The sequence below is a fragment of the Spea bombifrons genome, chromosome 2, assembly GCF_027358695.1.
Source record: "Spea bombifrons isolate aSpeBom1 chromosome 2, aSpeBom1.2.pri, whole genome shotgun sequence".
In the NCBI taxonomy this organism is placed as follows: Eukaryota; Metazoa; Chordata; class Amphibia; order Anura; family Pelobatidae; genus Spea; species Spea bombifrons.
In genome coordinates, this window is record NC_071088.1 from 116,276,332 (window position 1) to 116,292,396 (window position 16,065).

At 37.1% G+C, this 16,065-nt stretch overlaps 1 protein-coding gene and 1 long non-coding RNA gene across 2 annotated transcripts; both read right to left on the reverse strand.

The window, feature by feature from the left end:
* Window positions 1–159: 159 nt before the first annotated feature.
* On the reverse strand, window positions 160–7,247 carry GTF2H4 (general transcription factor IIH subunit 4). Its single transcript, XM_053455824.1, has 13 exons — window positions 7,115–7,247; window positions 6,449–6,553; window positions 6,087–6,218; window positions 5,398–5,494; window positions 5,072–5,160; window positions 4,188–4,296; window positions 3,790–3,858; window positions 3,466–3,549; window positions 2,658–2,790; window positions 2,265–2,395; window positions 2,023–2,070; window positions 1,804–1,882; window positions 160–1,238 (listed from the first exon to the last, which is right to left on the reverse strand). Exons 1-13 carry the CDS (start codon window positions 7,231–7,233, stop codon window positions 1,066–1,068), a joined length of 1,368 nt encoding a protein of 455 aa, XP_053311799.1. The 5' UTR covers window positions 7,234–7,247; the 3' UTR covers window positions 160–1,065.
* A 279-nt stretch (window positions 7,248–7,526) lies between these two features.
* On the reverse strand, window positions 7,527–8,214 carry LOC128473569 (uncharacterized). Its single transcript, XR_008346287.1, has 2 exons — window positions 8,046–8,214; window positions 7,527–7,623 (listed from the first exon to the last, which is right to left on the reverse strand). It is a non-coding gene; the product is annotated as an uncharacterized LOC128473569 (long non-coding RNA).
* Window positions 8,215–16,065: the final 7,851 nt, after the last annotated feature.

Here is a 16,065-nt window from a genome sequence, read left to right on the forward strand (position 1 = left end):
TTTTCTTAAAAGTGTTATGATTATCTGTTCTCTGAGAAAATTATAGATACGCACATTCCTAGCTCCTTCTATAGTAATAGATCTCCAGAACAAAAAAAGGCCTTCCACATTGTTCAATGTGATAAAAAACAAAGTTGGACACCAGCAATTTAATTTTTTTTTTTTTATTATTTACAAGTCCCTTACTTTTTTCTTACAAGCCATTACCAATACAAAAACCAGATATCATTTTACACTGAAAATGTTTTCACTGAACCGAAGGATACCATTTGAGAGGTACATTTGTAAATGACAGCCATTCTGGTTACTTTATAAAACTTCACTAAGGTGGGAGATGGCAGAAGAAACCCCTTTGCCAACTCCCACTTTAGTGAGTTGTGGTTTCAACGCCTTGAGTTCACAATGCATCATAAAATGACGAGCCTGGCAATTTTCTATACAAGAAATGCCATGCTGGTCCTGCATACTTCATATGGAGGTGACCAAAACCTGTATAGTTCCAAAAGCAGTTAAAGGAATTAAAACCAGAACTCTCCCCAGTTTAAATATGCATTATGTAGAGCCATCTAGTCTTCGAACAGAAGCTCAATAGCAGTGAATCATCAGTGTGATGTGAGGTCAATGAAACAGCAACTATACTGCAAAAACCTCCTTGTGTTAATAGGGACATCTTTACCATGGGATGGCGAAATATTTTTGTGTTGGGCACATACAGAGTTAGTGAGAGTAATCCTGTGTTTGTACAAAAAAACAGTTCACACGAGTGAACATAAAAATATATCTGTAGCAGCAAATCTGCTTTTAGTGAATCACTGCCCAGAATGATGCTGCCAGCCACAGTCCTCAATCTTCCATCATAAGTTGCACTAAACCAGGAAAGGTGGGTTGCGGATGACCTTCGCAGTGTCTGAACAACCAAAGCAGATGAGCATAGGGGTTCCATGACAATCTGGATTGTCCTTTTACACCAACATATTCTCAAAATTGTCCTGTCTCTTCTTTACACAGAACGAGAACCAAAACCTGTATAGTTCCGAAAGCAGTTAAAGGAATTAAAACCAGTCTTCAAGGGCTGTGTTTCTGACGTTTCCAGAAGCGTTTCACATCTGAATGGCCTCCTGGTGTCACTACCATTACACGTCGAGCGGGATTTTCAAACACAAGCACACCAAGGTCCCTTGCATAGTTTCTTAAAAGCTCAAAATCCACCTGTGACAGGAACTGGTTGTAGAGGACACCTGAGAGGACACAGATAATTAAAATGCTGCATAATGGAAGATATGGGAGAAGAACAGAGCTGGAAAAGCGTCAAAAATAAAAAATTCACAACCTTAATCCGTACTATTACAAGGTGTAAAAAGGTATCTACAATAACCGCTACAACACAATAGAACATCTTGAGGATTTTACATCAGCAGGGTGATCCTCATGTCAATAGATGGAAGATCAGTCTTGACCCTCCCCATTTACCTGGAGCCAGTAGCCACTGCAGCTTTAAGTACACTTTAATATATATGAAAATTAGCCAGGCTTTGCAGGGTCTTTGATGGTCCCTTCTGCTGGCTGATTGTACATACAGTGATCAGGAAAGGAGGGCTGAGGAGCTCTGCTTGCTGATCACTTTGTGATCAGATGCAGTAATACCATCATAACATCTGGCTCTAGAGAAATCCCAGAGGTTTATAAAGCTCTCAAAGAAATCTCTAGCCAGAAAAAAAGTGACAGTAACATGTATAATGTATAAAAAAAGTGGAGATTAACAATAAAAAAAATAATGTTCATTAGTTATGTGTGAAAGCTAACCTTCAGAGAAACGAAGACGATCTCTCTCCAGCTCCCAAAGACGAATCTGGTCAGTGATTGTTGGAGGTAGAACAGGAGTCTATAGGAAAGTACATCAAAGCAAATGAAAACAGTGTGTGTACCAAGTATGAAGATTGCAGCTGTTGTATTAGGTTGAAAGGAAACATCAAATATTGTACACAAAACACAACACATTCTGCTAAATAGCATTTACTTTACCTGGTTCAACATCACTCGGTGTGCTCTGGTCCGCAAAAAGTGGATGATCTGCAAATTTGCAAAATAAGTATTTTTGGCTGTTATGCATAAAGGCTAAAAAATGTGAGTTATGAATTATACAAGGCTGTTCAGTATACTCAACTAAACTTAAAAAATGTAATGGTAAACCCGAGAGTACAGAGTTATTAGATTTCTAAATGTTATTGTATATGATATTTAAGCCTCACCCGTTACATTTTTACCTGTTCTGCAGTGATTCCATTTCCAATTGCTTGTTGAACGCTCTCACGAGTGACCTGCGCTACAACCAGGTTGGGAAAACGATAGAGCATCTCAGAGAAAAGTGCAATGAGGGCAATTTGCAGCTCGGAATCTGTGGGCAAAGAATTTTAACATTACTTGACCTTCAATCATCCAAAACAGCATTTTAAGTGTATAGTGTATTGATTCTAGGGAGGAATTTGGCAGCATCAGCAGTTATTTGTTCCATGCGTATTATGACATACAGTATATATATCAATTACATCTGGAAAGCTTTTCAAAATGTAAAAATGCTTCTTATAGGTAACTCATGCTTGCCTTTTTTTAAATAAAATCATCTATTGTAAAACACGGTTGAAATACAGGTTACCAACCTGTGTACGCATAGATCCTGTAGTTTGTCTCCACAACAATAAAACCTTGCTTGTGGTTATCGACAGAAGCACCAGACACGCCAGACGCGAGGTTTATGGCCAACCGTGTGGGGTAGTATCGACGAGATTTTCTCTGTAATGAAGAGGTATTGTTTTGCTAATATTTCCCAAGAGTTAAACCCAAGACACAATATCATTGGACACTAAACAGTTCAAAGCCTCATCTTATATCAAAACAACACCAAAACTTGATACCAGTGGATCTTCTAGGTGTACAGATCAAATGAGTTGTTGAGAAGCATTCACACCCCTGTCCCCAACCATCAAAATGCATCTACTTTCAGTAAGGAATGTGAGGCAGTAACGATAAAAAGCCAAGGAAATTGGAATGCTGAAACTAAGTGACAGAGATTATAAATATCATCAGAATTCCTTAGGCTTTATTCAGTAAACAGAGCTTGTATTTCACAAGCAATTTAATGTTATGGATTATGAAGGCCCAACCCCAGTGAACTACTCCCAGACGAACAGCTTGTTTAGCGATATATAATATATTTAAAATGAACGCAAGCACTTGACTGCCACATGCATTATTCAGGACCAGCTTTACCCTTCTTACAGGAGAAGCTCACTGGTGCTAGCCCATCAAAACGTGAACTAATTCACTATTACTTCAGTTAAAAATGTCTACATGAACAAATATAAATGAAAACTGCAAGGTGCTGTTAGTGTGTTTAGGACATCATTTATTCAGGACTATAACTGGCACAACATAATGTTAACTTTTTAAAATAAAAAATGTACTCACTTTTCTTTGGAACACCAGACCAAACTCGCGTAGGTGCTGTAGGAACGTCAGCAAGGAATCACTCATGCCTTCAACAGAATAATCCTTTTACGTAATAACAAAAATGTTTGAATTTATAATCATGTTCCAAATAACACAAACATGTTTTATCTATTATAAACTTTACACATAATGTAATAAAAAAATGTCAATAAACACAAACTACCCTCCAAAAACTACCCATATTTTATTCTTACATATAAGATTCCGGGGTGAGAATTTTTCCCCTATATCTGCCCTTTACAATTAGACCCCTTAAACAAATTGGTGTTCAAATTAACTCACCTTTCCCAGTGTCGAGAAGCTTAACTGGAACATGAAGGATAGGATCTCCACTAAATTCATCCCACGTGACTAAGCAATGAGAGAATGCAGACAATGGTCAAAACATCACATTTCTCTTACACCAACCAAAATATACAATGAATATGGATTTATTTCCATTTAAAGTAAAGTAAGAATTTCATCTGGCGGTTAATTCACATTATTCTTATACACTCTCTTGCTTATGTACTGTTTCCAGGACTGCTACTCAAGAAGATGCAAAGCCTAGATTTATCTTTAAAAGTGTTTCTGTCTGAGCATAATTAAAATACAATATGAAAAACTACAGTAAAAATAGGAATAGGCATTGTTTTTAATACAATATTTAAATTTTATTAAAAAGTTCCGTCATGTCTCACCTCTGCCGATTTCAGATACTGAAGCATGAAATACCAGAGTTGCGAGGCTGTGTCTAAAAGCAAAAACTGGAAACCAGCAGATGAAATGCAAGGGGCTTCCCCAGACTCGCTAAAATATAACAAAGAGGGTACATAAACAGATGTGAATACATACAAAAAACGTGCTTTCTACAAAGTGGATCTCTCATTTCCCATAGATACAATGTTTTACAGTTCAATACACAAAAGACATTTGTAATTGTGTTTACAGATTACAATAAGCAATGCTGTATATACACAATATGTGCACCAAAGGCAAAGGTACCTTAAGCCCTTTGAAACAGAAGCTCTTTTGCCATATTGTTGTTTACCCACGATTCCCTCATGTTTAGTGTACCCACACAAATGATATATTATTTTGTCAAAGACAGATGGGGCTTTTTCTTACTACCCCATTTTGTAGGTTAACAAAGGGGTTAACTTTCTTTCTCAGAATTAAAAAGTAACTGATTTGTTGTTTTAAGGATGGGGTAAAGACAAGGGTGATGAATTGAGGACAGGAAAATTAGTAGATAACACTGGCTCTATCAAAGGCTGCCTCTGATCTTTGGTGACTTGTAAGCAAAATATCACCAAAAAAATATTAGTTAAAAATAGTAGTTGATAAATAAAGTGCAAGATGCAGGTAGCTTCAATAACAATCTATGTTTTCTAAAAAGCTTTAATAGCAACAGTTCACCTTTAATAAATCATACAGCAATTAGGAGATAGAAGTGCGAGATATGCTCATAACATGTGCAAAACAAAACCTATTGTGTACTCACAGAAGCTATGTAACACTAGATGAAACAATCACATTAAGCTACAAATATACTCATATACGCTAAGAGAAACTCACAAATTACCTTTTCATAAGACCAGCCTGAATAAGAAGTTGGGCCAGGTCCTGGCTAACAGCTGCACTTGGTGACCCAACCATGAAGTGCAAAATAACCTAGAACAAGGTACACAAATATCAGTGCAGAGAATGTACAATCAGGTCTAGCAACAGCAGATATATCCACTTAATAGGGTACACATACAAGAAATGTAATATATTCTTAAAGTGTGTTATACAGACAGCAGTTACAAAGTCAACTTATATTCTACCCAACAAAGCAGAAAAAATCCATATACCGTTAACATTTTATAGAAAATGAAGTACATTTTTAATTCACAATTTCATTTTTACCTCCCATCTTTCTTCTGCATACTTATCCAACGAAAGTACATCTTTGCCATGTTTATCGGGTCCAAGCAGACTACCGTCATCTGCCCAAGGTTTGCCTCTGAGAAATATAAAGTTTAAAAGACACCTTAACAGACGAAAGATCAAATTATTAAGGTGTAAAAAAACCCACTATGCTTAAACAAAAGACGTACTATTTTTTATTGCGCAATCACATTCTGCAGCTCTATACAATGGTTAGACAGGACATAAGAAGTAGTATATATATATATATATATATATATATATATATATATATATATATATATATATATAAAAATAACATAATTTGGTGAGAAGGACCCTGATCAAACGAGTTTACATCCTTACGACTCTGTTGTAAGTGACCACGGGGACGTTATAGTACGTCTGGTTTTTGGCACTTGCAGGTATATTCCCCAACTAGTACACTGAAGGTCAGGCTGGGGTATCCACTGTCAGCAGGAAGAGAAGAGACCCCAGCCTAACCTCTAGATCAACTTAATCTCAACACCAAGCTTCCCTGTTGTGTTTCTTTTTTTTTTGCTGGCTTCTCAGTGAGGAAAAAAACAACAACTTTTTTGTGATTAAACAATACAAAGTAGTGTTTGTTTTAAAGCACAACATTAAAAAAAGCATAAAAATTAGACAACGAGATGCTCTAGTATACTTACCCACCCAAAAGCGCTATCCTAAGATTTTCTCTGAAAATCGGATTTAGAATTAATCCCTGTAGACCACCAGGGAGTTGCTGTGTGTGCCACAAGCGCAGTCCAGTAAGAACTTGTGTGTTTTCCTCATGTTCCCTGATAAATTAAAAGAAAAAAAAGGAATGCCATTTTCAAATGTGCAAAATGGGTTTACTGGAGTGGACACTTTATGATGTCTTGTAAACACTCACATACATTGCTATAAATTACTATCATACATAAAATGGTAGTCAGCAAATTATAACAAGCAAAGTTTGTAACATGATCTGCAAAAACACGTACACTAATGTCTACTTTTACTTGTACAATAAAAAAAAATTACTTACTTGTAGTTCTCCTTTTTTACCCATAAAGCAACTGCTGCTTGTGGCAAAGGTTGTTCCAAAAACAGCATACGCATTACATAATTCTTAGCCAGGCCTGGGAGCTCCCTATAAAAAGAATCCAAAGATGTTTATTATTATGCCACTTTGTAATAATGTTACATACTCTGTTAGCACTGTGTAAATAGTGACTGAAAATCCAAACAAACCATTTACATTCATATACAAAACTAACATAAACACACATTAAGATGTATTGCTATTGAAGAAAGGGCGTTTGCTCTTGAAGCTTACAAATATATATATACACGCATAAACAAACTAAGGAGCAACTTAAACATCAATTCAGCTTGTATTCCTTTACATGTTTGCTTACAGGATGTGATTTCTAACAAGCACACACAAATAAATTATAATATTGACCATTACAACAGTACTGTTGGAACCGTTTCATTAAATGGAATATGTATAAACAAGGGTAATTGTAGTATTTGCATACTGTTAAGGGTAAAATGTACACTTCTAACATATATCCACATTAATTTATTATAAAGGCTGCCTGGTGCAATCAGCAACTTATGGATAATGTAAATTCTCAGAAGGAACAAAAGCTCATTAGGGATAGTCAAGGTTTCATAGAACTAGACTTTGTGCTGTAAATGTAAATACCTAAACACCGCCAAACAGGTTGCTGGATGATTGTACAGACGATCAAGGACTCCTGGACTAAGTTCTTGAAGGAACTCATGTAAATTCTTACACTTCAGCTGCACTCGCTGGAGCTTCATCCTCGACAGTATTGTTTTTTTCTTCTATATATATATATATATAAAAAAGTAACAATCCACATTACACACACACTGCAAACTGCACTAAAATGTGAATCTGTTCATAGAAGACAAACTTGTTGTGTTAATAGAATAAATCCTTACAATTCATAAGCCATTTCCTGAAGCCATAATATCAAGACGGCAATCCAACAAAAGAAAAGCACCACTATGACACACTTCTAGAAATGACCATCCTCATGATCTCATATACCAACCCATTAGGATTATGAATTATTATTTATAATACTCACTTAAACCTTGGAAAACAGTAAACTCCTCATCATGAACAGAAGTGCAGGGGTTCTCCTTGTTCAACTCCTACTGTACTTGTGTGACATGCTGTGGTGTCTGAAAGAAAAAAACATAGCTGCACATATATCATCTGCACCTGTGCAATGTATAGAGGTTATACAAACATATAATAATCATTCCTTCTGTGTGAGTTTAATAAAAAAAAAAAACAAAATCCAGCCCCATCAAGAGGACTTTCATTACTCTGCAGGCTCACTACTGGCAAGTCTAGGGGTAATGTATTCAGCATTAAATCTGCCCATACATGAGGGAGGAAGGAAGCGCCTCATAACACTACACATAATACACCCCAGTCATGCTTACACTAGTGGGAAAAATAACAGTAAATATTACAATATTTCAGATTACGCAATGCGAAAGAACAATGATTTTTTTTCACATACATTCAGAAACATTAGTCCAACCTACTCTAAGTAAAACAATTGACAGAAGAGGCCAAATTAAAGGAATCAACGCACGTTCACGTTGCAAAAGACGGGAGTCTAGGGACTCGTGATGACGTCGTACTCGGTAACGAACCCGGTGGCTTCTATTAATGTAACCGGTAGGCCTCCAGTCGCCACTCTTTACTCCCCTGCATATGCATTCACTCAGTGTTACAACCGGCTCCAAGTACTATCGCTTCACACAAGCACTACAAAACATCGCGAGAACACGGAAGTCCAGGCGGTGCGTCTCAAGCCTCGTTGTGACTGATGTGACGCATTGAACGTGAATGTTTAGCTTGCTTACCTGTGGTGTTCGTAGTGTGATACAAAGCGTATGCTAACGCGGTCTTATTGATATTGACATATTGAACCTTTCTCCCACCCGTAAATACTTGTGCTCTTGTTAGCTGTAATTCTTCTTCAAACGGGGCAATACGCTTGAGTATTTAAATCAGTAAAAGATGGGCAGAATGGTTCTTGTCAATAAGGAAAGTTGTTATATTGACAGAACAGACTTGTAGTGCCACCTTGTGGCCATAGTCATTAAATGCATGTATTCGAACATTTTCCGTAAGAGCACATGGGTAATTTGGTGGCTCTTTAATACATTGATCGCTTTAATGAGATGATCATTAATCATATGAAAGAGTGTTGTTTGTATTTTTTAGAAAAAAATTAATAGAAAGTAAAGTTAGAATGCAAATGAGTAATACTATTAGATTAAAAAATACCTCCAGTGATTCTGAGATGAGGAGTTGTTAGCGTAAGGTTATAGAAGAAGTAAAGGGGAGGTGATCGTATGGTTTCATGACAACAGCCAGAAGAATGCCTGGCACACAGAACATCACCAAGACCATGTCTAGCACACCAGCGTGCAACCAACAAAAGTGGAATCTTGGAGCATTGAAATGGGTCATAGTAACTACCTTAGTGCAATAAGAAATACACCAGGGGGTAACCGTAAAGAGATCCAAACTACCGGTAATATTACATACTAAATGTGTGTAATGTCTGTATAAAACTTAACTATAGAAGATCACAAATTCACTACACAAAAAAACCCAATATAACCTGAAAGGGCAACATATAAAGATAGGGAGATCCAAATAAAAAAGTTTTTTCCCTTTTAACTGATGAAGTCAGTACGTATACCACCGAGACGGGTCTAACACACTATAAATTATTTACTTTGGCTGAATATATATTTTTACAAGTTAGGCAGGGAGCTGGCGATTTATCTTTTATATGTAGTATTGAGTATTTAATATTTGTATTTTGAAATAGATCATACAAAGGATCCAGTCACAGTTAATAATATTTAAATACACTAAACTTGGCTTTTTCTGGACCATTTTTGTCCCGCTTTTAGTACATTCTGCATTTTGTATGCAAAACAGCATCTCTAAACATATTGTGCTGCACTACGTAATTAGTTTGAGTAATCAACCCTCAACATTGGAAAGAATGCACCCCTGTTCTAGGATGTTACATGATGTACTTGGAACACGAAGATTTGTTATTTTTACATACAGGATGTTAGTATTTTAATATGTGGCAATAGGTTGGGCATTTAACCTGTAGGGTGGGATAGTATATCAGGATCTGCGGTTAGGGGCACATGAATCTTCCATTAGGTGCAGATTTCAATACTTACCTGTTATCTCCCCACCAGTCCAGCAGTCTCACTATGTGATATAACAGGACTAGAAACACTGGTGGGTAGGTAAAGTACCCTAATTAATGGAAGATATTATTTTCTCTTAAAAATCTTCATTCCCACACGAGAGATCAAATTTTCTTTTTAAATGTTATCCTTTATAAGTAAGCCACCGGTGCCATCTGGTGATATTTACTGTCTACTGCATGCTTTCAAACTTTATTCTCTGAAATACAGAAATTGAGCTTTGCTAGTTAAAACAAATAACATTTAGCACGTGGGATGCTTTCCCCAAATGGTATTTTAATTTAAAAAAAAAAAAAATTCTGAGTACCTGATTTATACAATGATATAAATTGTTCTGATATTAGATATGATGATCTAACTCACTATGTTGCAGCATGAGATCACGGACACGAAGCACACTGAGGGCTATGTATAAAAAGTGTCAAATATGAAAGATTGTCTATGACTAGAGCAAGAAATGCCAATGGTTCAATCATCAGGACCATGCTTACTTGCTGCTATAATGATAAGACCACTTTTCAGAACCTGCACCAAGATCACTTTTTATACAACTCTTATTGATGTGAATATGATAATTTAAATGACAATTCAAATTTAAACTGATCTTCTGTTGCATTTTAGATGCTTTACAAGCATCCATCAATGGAATTTTTGATAGATTTGGTGTAAGAGGCACTGAAAAAGTAAGATAACAATAAGTCCCTATACCCACCCAAAAAAGTTAATCTTTTTTGTCCTGTAGACCAAAACCATAGTTTCATTCTGCATCTGATCATCTACACCTCTGCCATGTATACACTGTGTACTAACATCAGTATAGCTGTACATGCACCCTCAACGAGTATAATGAGAACAATCAGATATATTCCAACTATTTATTGATTAATATAGCCCCTTCATATTCCACAGTTCTGTACAAAGAGTAAATGAGACATAGCATGTAGTACATCACATAATTTGGATTTATACAAACAACAGGCAAGGAGGGCTCTGCTAAAATGATTCAAATCTATTGGGAGGTGGGGGTATATTAACCCATTGACCATTGCCTGGCAAATCATGAGGTTAAACAGGTTTTGAAAACGATCTAAGATAGTTTTCTTCTCCCAAATGGTGTTGCTGTAATGCCTCAATGTCGAGGCATTCAGTGATACCGGAGAGCGGTCAAAAGGACCATAGTGTGATAATTTGCCTCTCGTAAGATGGTACTGCATTCAACCATGCAAGACAATGGAGCCCAATTTACTAATCACAATCTGATTAGTAAAATAAATAACAATAAAGTAAAAAAATGCTAATAAAATATATATGAAAAGTCCCAAAATTAGCGCTATACCTTCACAAAAACCCGGCATGGAGAGAATAAACTCTCAGCTGGTATCCCTCTCGGTGAGCCAGGGACCCACATCTGGGCATACCCTGAATTACCTAAAACGAGAAAAACAACATGGGAGCCTCATCTCGGGCCGATGAACGGACAGTGATGAAACGGCATCGCCATTTTTTTGCTCACTTGTACCATCTTCAAAGCTGTCCCAAATAGGACATAGAGCAGAATGAATAGCAATATGCTACTTGTTATTTCTCAGGACAAATATTAGAATATATTTTTTCATTACATTTTGTAGATGAGTAAAATATTTTTCAAATAAGTCATTTATTTTATTAATGTTTTTCTTTATATAGTAAATTAGATGATATTATGAAAATAATGGCATCTAACGAAAGTCCTTCTTGTCCTGAAACTATATACCTTGTCTGGGTACACTAAACGAGGAAGGAAATTAGAGCTAAACACGAGCGCTGCAGAAATGTTAAAACAATGATTGTAATGCAGTGTACAAAAAAATAAGAAAACAGCTCTGTCCTTAAGCAGTTAAACAAGGGAAGAGAGTGCAAATGTAGAATTACTTCATTTCATTTATTATCCAGATTTTTATTTCTATTTTTCATGCTAACACTGGTATTTAAAATTTGCTTTCCTTTTTTTCCTATAAATATTGTATATCAAGCCAAGAGCCTAGTAGGACTAGATGAGCCTCCGTGAACGTGAAAGTATGGCATTCGTAAATATTAAGCTCATGCTTTTGGAGGCTTGTTGTAGACAATACTCCGACTTACGCTTTGTTTTCGAAGAACATTTCTCGTCATACCATTACAGAACATAAACAGCTGCCGTAATGGAGTTCATATCCTTTACATACAGTGGTATTCAAGGCTGCCCAAAGCTGAGAAGCCACACAAGATGGAACTTCCATGCATACAGATTTCACGATTCCCATGTGATTTTTAGCGTATGTTTTTAATAAAGTAACATCGTGCACCCATAAGGAATGTGCAATGAATACAGAATAATGTAAACTGGGTTTAAAATAAGAACAGTCGTTTCTTTATGCATTGCCATGTAAGTGAAAGTATATTGACTTATGTCAAGCTTAACAATCCACCAGAGGGACAAAGCTTTAATGAGCCGAATATACTTATGCTGTCATAAAATTAGAGCTTGAAAGAAATCTTGCTCTTTATAATATATGTTTAAATTCTCACGTGTTTAAAATGGTTACTTCTATTTGATTTGACAGTTTTTTTTGTTTGGGGTTGGTTAAGAATATTTTTAGGCACCCTATGAAAAAAAGGAACATTGCTAAATTATGGTTCCTTTATATCTTATATACGGGTGTGGCACAATTGATGAAGGGTTTTAAGTTACGGGTAACCCAAGTTTGTGTGTAGTGAGGGTAGTGGTTGCTGTTGTTGGAACCAGACTCAACCTCCCGAGTGTCCCTAAGAAGCTGCTGTTCTCCCGATGGACTAGAGTAAGGGTCTAGACAGGTCTGTGCAACTGATGACCCACATCATATTTCCTGTTCCATTTCTAGTGTTCATCTGCTACCCAGGGCTCTCCCTGTCTGGGGTGTGTGGCTTTGTATAGGGATGATGCTAGCACCAGACAGCCTTTAGTAGGAAGGAACTGGGAGGAAGAAGGAGTAAGTGGGTATGGAGTATTGAGAATGTGGTAGAGAGTAATCAAGGCCACAAAGCTCCCCTCCCCAGGAAAAGAAGACAGGGCTTCAACTGAAGGCTCCATGTCAAACCCAGAGAGTTCCCATGTACAAATGGATCCTATGGTGTATCCAGCAGCCTGGGAGCTACCGATTAGACAACAATGTTCTAGCCCGCTACTACTTTCTTGAAAACTGTTATTGAAAAGAGCTGTGTGCTGTTTAGCTTTGTTATTACATAAAAGAGTATTATGCTGTAAAAAGTTACTTAGGGCAAATCTAGAAATCCTTATACAGTGTTATTTAGTGTAAACACACCATGAAGATTATTAATCTAGTTGTTCCACGGTCATATTTTATTCACCTTGCAATATATTCTTTGTATTTCAGCGTCAAGAACATAGAATGAAGGTTTTCCATGCTTTGTGATTTTAAGTTACTTCCGAATCTTTGAAAATTCCAAGAAGGTTTTTTTTGTTAGCTTATTTTATTGAGATAATGGGCAAAATGGCTGGATTAGCATGAACACGTTTCCCTTTCTCCATTCATTCTGTAAGATTTGTTTACGGTGTATGTATGTCTGCAAGAGCAGCTGTATTTCAGGATCCTGATGGTGTGTAGGATGTTCCAAAGGGACTACTCATGAATCTGAAGGTCACCAAGGGTCAGTTCACTGAAAACCCACTGTGGGAAGCATTGCAGTGAACCAGGTATGCAATATGGGTCTTAAGAACATTTCTACAAGTGTTTAAGACATAACTGAAAATCATTCTATTGGATTTACAGCAAGTTTCAGACGAAGTGTTGAAGTAAATATTTTGGCTGGTGGCCCCTGCTAGAGAACTCTTTCCACTACACAGAACTTTGCAGCATTTTATTAGCTACATTGTAAAACTGCCATAAAATTACCTGCGGTGAGTAAGTGGGTGTAGTAAACATGAGTTCTTTCCTATGTTTCCTTTTTACACTATTTACACTATTATTTCTTCTCCCGGATGAACCCCACATACTCTTATCACCTTTATATCATAACTTTTTTTTAATTCATAGTGCATCACCACAGCCATTCCTCCCCGTCTTATCTTAAAAATCTACAGCGCTGACTCTCAGTGGGCCTGCCAAGATGACAGCCCAGTCTCTTAAGGGGCAGCCTAACAAGAATCAAAGTTAGATGAGTGTATTTCCACCCAAACCAAAAGGGCAGGAAGCAACAATCCCAGAGTTTCAAGAATACTTCAGTGAATGGTAAAAGTTGGGGAGAGTGGTAAGTAGGGATATCATCAACGGAACATTGTCCGCAAACAAAAGGATTCATTTACCCCAACTTTTTGCTCCACGTCTGTGTCCTATGCCCTTCCCTATATACTGCTTACTATTTAAATTATACTTTTCAATGCAATGTCTTTTGTACCACAAATAATCCACTTCTTGCTTAATGATTCTGAAAGGTTTAATGTCTCCATTGACTACCACTTTAACAGTTCTTTACAGGGGGCTTCTGTACAGACAAGGGTCATGTGTGCTGCCCTCTGCTCTATAACTTTTCTGCTTGTGGTATTGTGCACTGGCTGACTTTTAAAGGTATTTTTATTTAAAGTACTCTCTACCCAGACATTTCATAGACAATACCTCAGTAGGAGAAGAAAAGGGAGCCTTGTACAACCATGACAAGACGTGCAGCTTGTATAAATTTGTGAGTTTATTTGTAAAATTCACAATTTCTAAAAGTATGGCACACCTCCCAACATTTCACAAGGCCAAAGGGACTATTTTGGATCGGGAATTGTGGCTAGGCATATGGGTATGTGACTCATCTAAAATAATGTATTTTATAACCACAATTTATAAATCCCGCTGCTTGTATACACATTATTGTGACTTTTTCAGGCTACAGAACACTCATACCTAGCAAACCTTCTGAGTTTCCAGTAAAAGAAAAATGTAAGGGGATGAAAGGGGGCAGAGGGATATTCCTGAACACCTTGAATCCCTCTCTTTGCATGTACTGTGCGTCTATCTGCTACTTTGACTTCCCTGAACCAAATGAAAGGATGATTTATTTACCAGAGTGTGCCAGAAAGAATATGTTTCTCAGTTGAGGCTTATAAGTGGCCGTTTGGGCAGGAAAGTGGTGCAGCTGAAGCACTAGTCACCTAGGAACATCCTTTAGGTCTAACTTACAAATTTGTTTAAAGTGGAGTGTGTGTTTTAGTTCTGTTATTTGTTGTGATTATACACTTAGAAGAGATCTTGTTTTTAGATTGTATAATGCAATATAAATGCATTAGGAAACCACGTATTGTGTGACATGGTAGCAGTCCTTCTTGCTCCTTGGATCTGGAAAGTTATCACTGCCCATTACCTTTTATTCCCCCATTTTGTTAAGGTGCTGATTTTTGTTAATTGGTTCAGACAGCCTTTGTAAGGGCAGAATAAGGAGGCAGATAAATTAAGCACACAACTAAATCAGTTCAGCCACTTTTTCCCTTTGGTAAAGTGGACTTCCGAATCAGTTGTGCCGATTGAAAGTAAATCAACTCCCATATTGTGGAAAAGAACAGACTCCTCATTCAGAAAGACAGACATATTTGTAATGTACATTCATTACTTTTTGAGTAGCAATGATTATCAACATACCTGAGATATGGATTTTACCTTTTCTAGCCCTTAAGACACATGAATGTATATAGAGCCCGCCTTAAGTGTTCTGACGCTCTGTGCGGACTACTCCTCTGGTGCCCCCCATCCCACCACCTCTGCCCCTTCTTCCCGCTCTGCCGCGGTGCGCACTTCACAGCTGAGCGCCAGAATAATTCCGGCGCTCAACATGAAATGCCGGCACCGCGACGGAGTCACTGAGAGTGAGGGGCGCTGAGCGGTTGCTGAAAACTTCACGAGCGACCGCTCAGCGTCCCTGTCCGGGACTTAAATTAAAACACCGGGGTTTTTTTGTTTTAACTTTATTTAACATCCTCCGTGTTAAATAAAGTAAAAAAAAAACTTTATTTAACATGGAGGATGTTAAATAAAGTTTAAAAAAAAAAATAAAAACACGATGTTTTAATTTAAGTCCCGGGCAGGCACCCCTGTTGTCATGGCCGCACAGGTCGCACACCCCTAAGGCCGGCCCTGGATGTATACACCTAGAATTTTAGGTTCAATGTGCAACTGCAAATGACCATCACAAAACAGTCTGAATTATGTACCCTTCTAGAAGGATGACCCATATGGCCACAAACTCTGCCTTGAAATGATGAGGACTGATCTTTTCAAATTACTAAATGTACATTTTGTTGTAAAAATTAAACACTGTGTAGAAATCCATAAAATGTAATAGTTTTAATTTTAAGATGCATATTTTCAA

Coding starts and splice junctions, on each gene's coding strand:
- GTF2H4 (XM_053455824.1), bottom strand. CDS start 7,233: ATGAAGCTCCAGCGAGTGCAGCTGAAGTGTAAGAATTTACATGAGTTC. Junction 6,554..7,114: donor ACCTGTTTGGCGGTGTTTAG/GTATTTACATTT, acceptor TTCTTTTTATAG/GGAGCTCCCAGGCCTGGCTA. Junction 2,071..2,264: donor ATGGAATCACTGCAGAACAG/GTAAAAATGTAA, acceptor GCAAATTTGCAG/ATCATCCACTTTTTGCGGAC.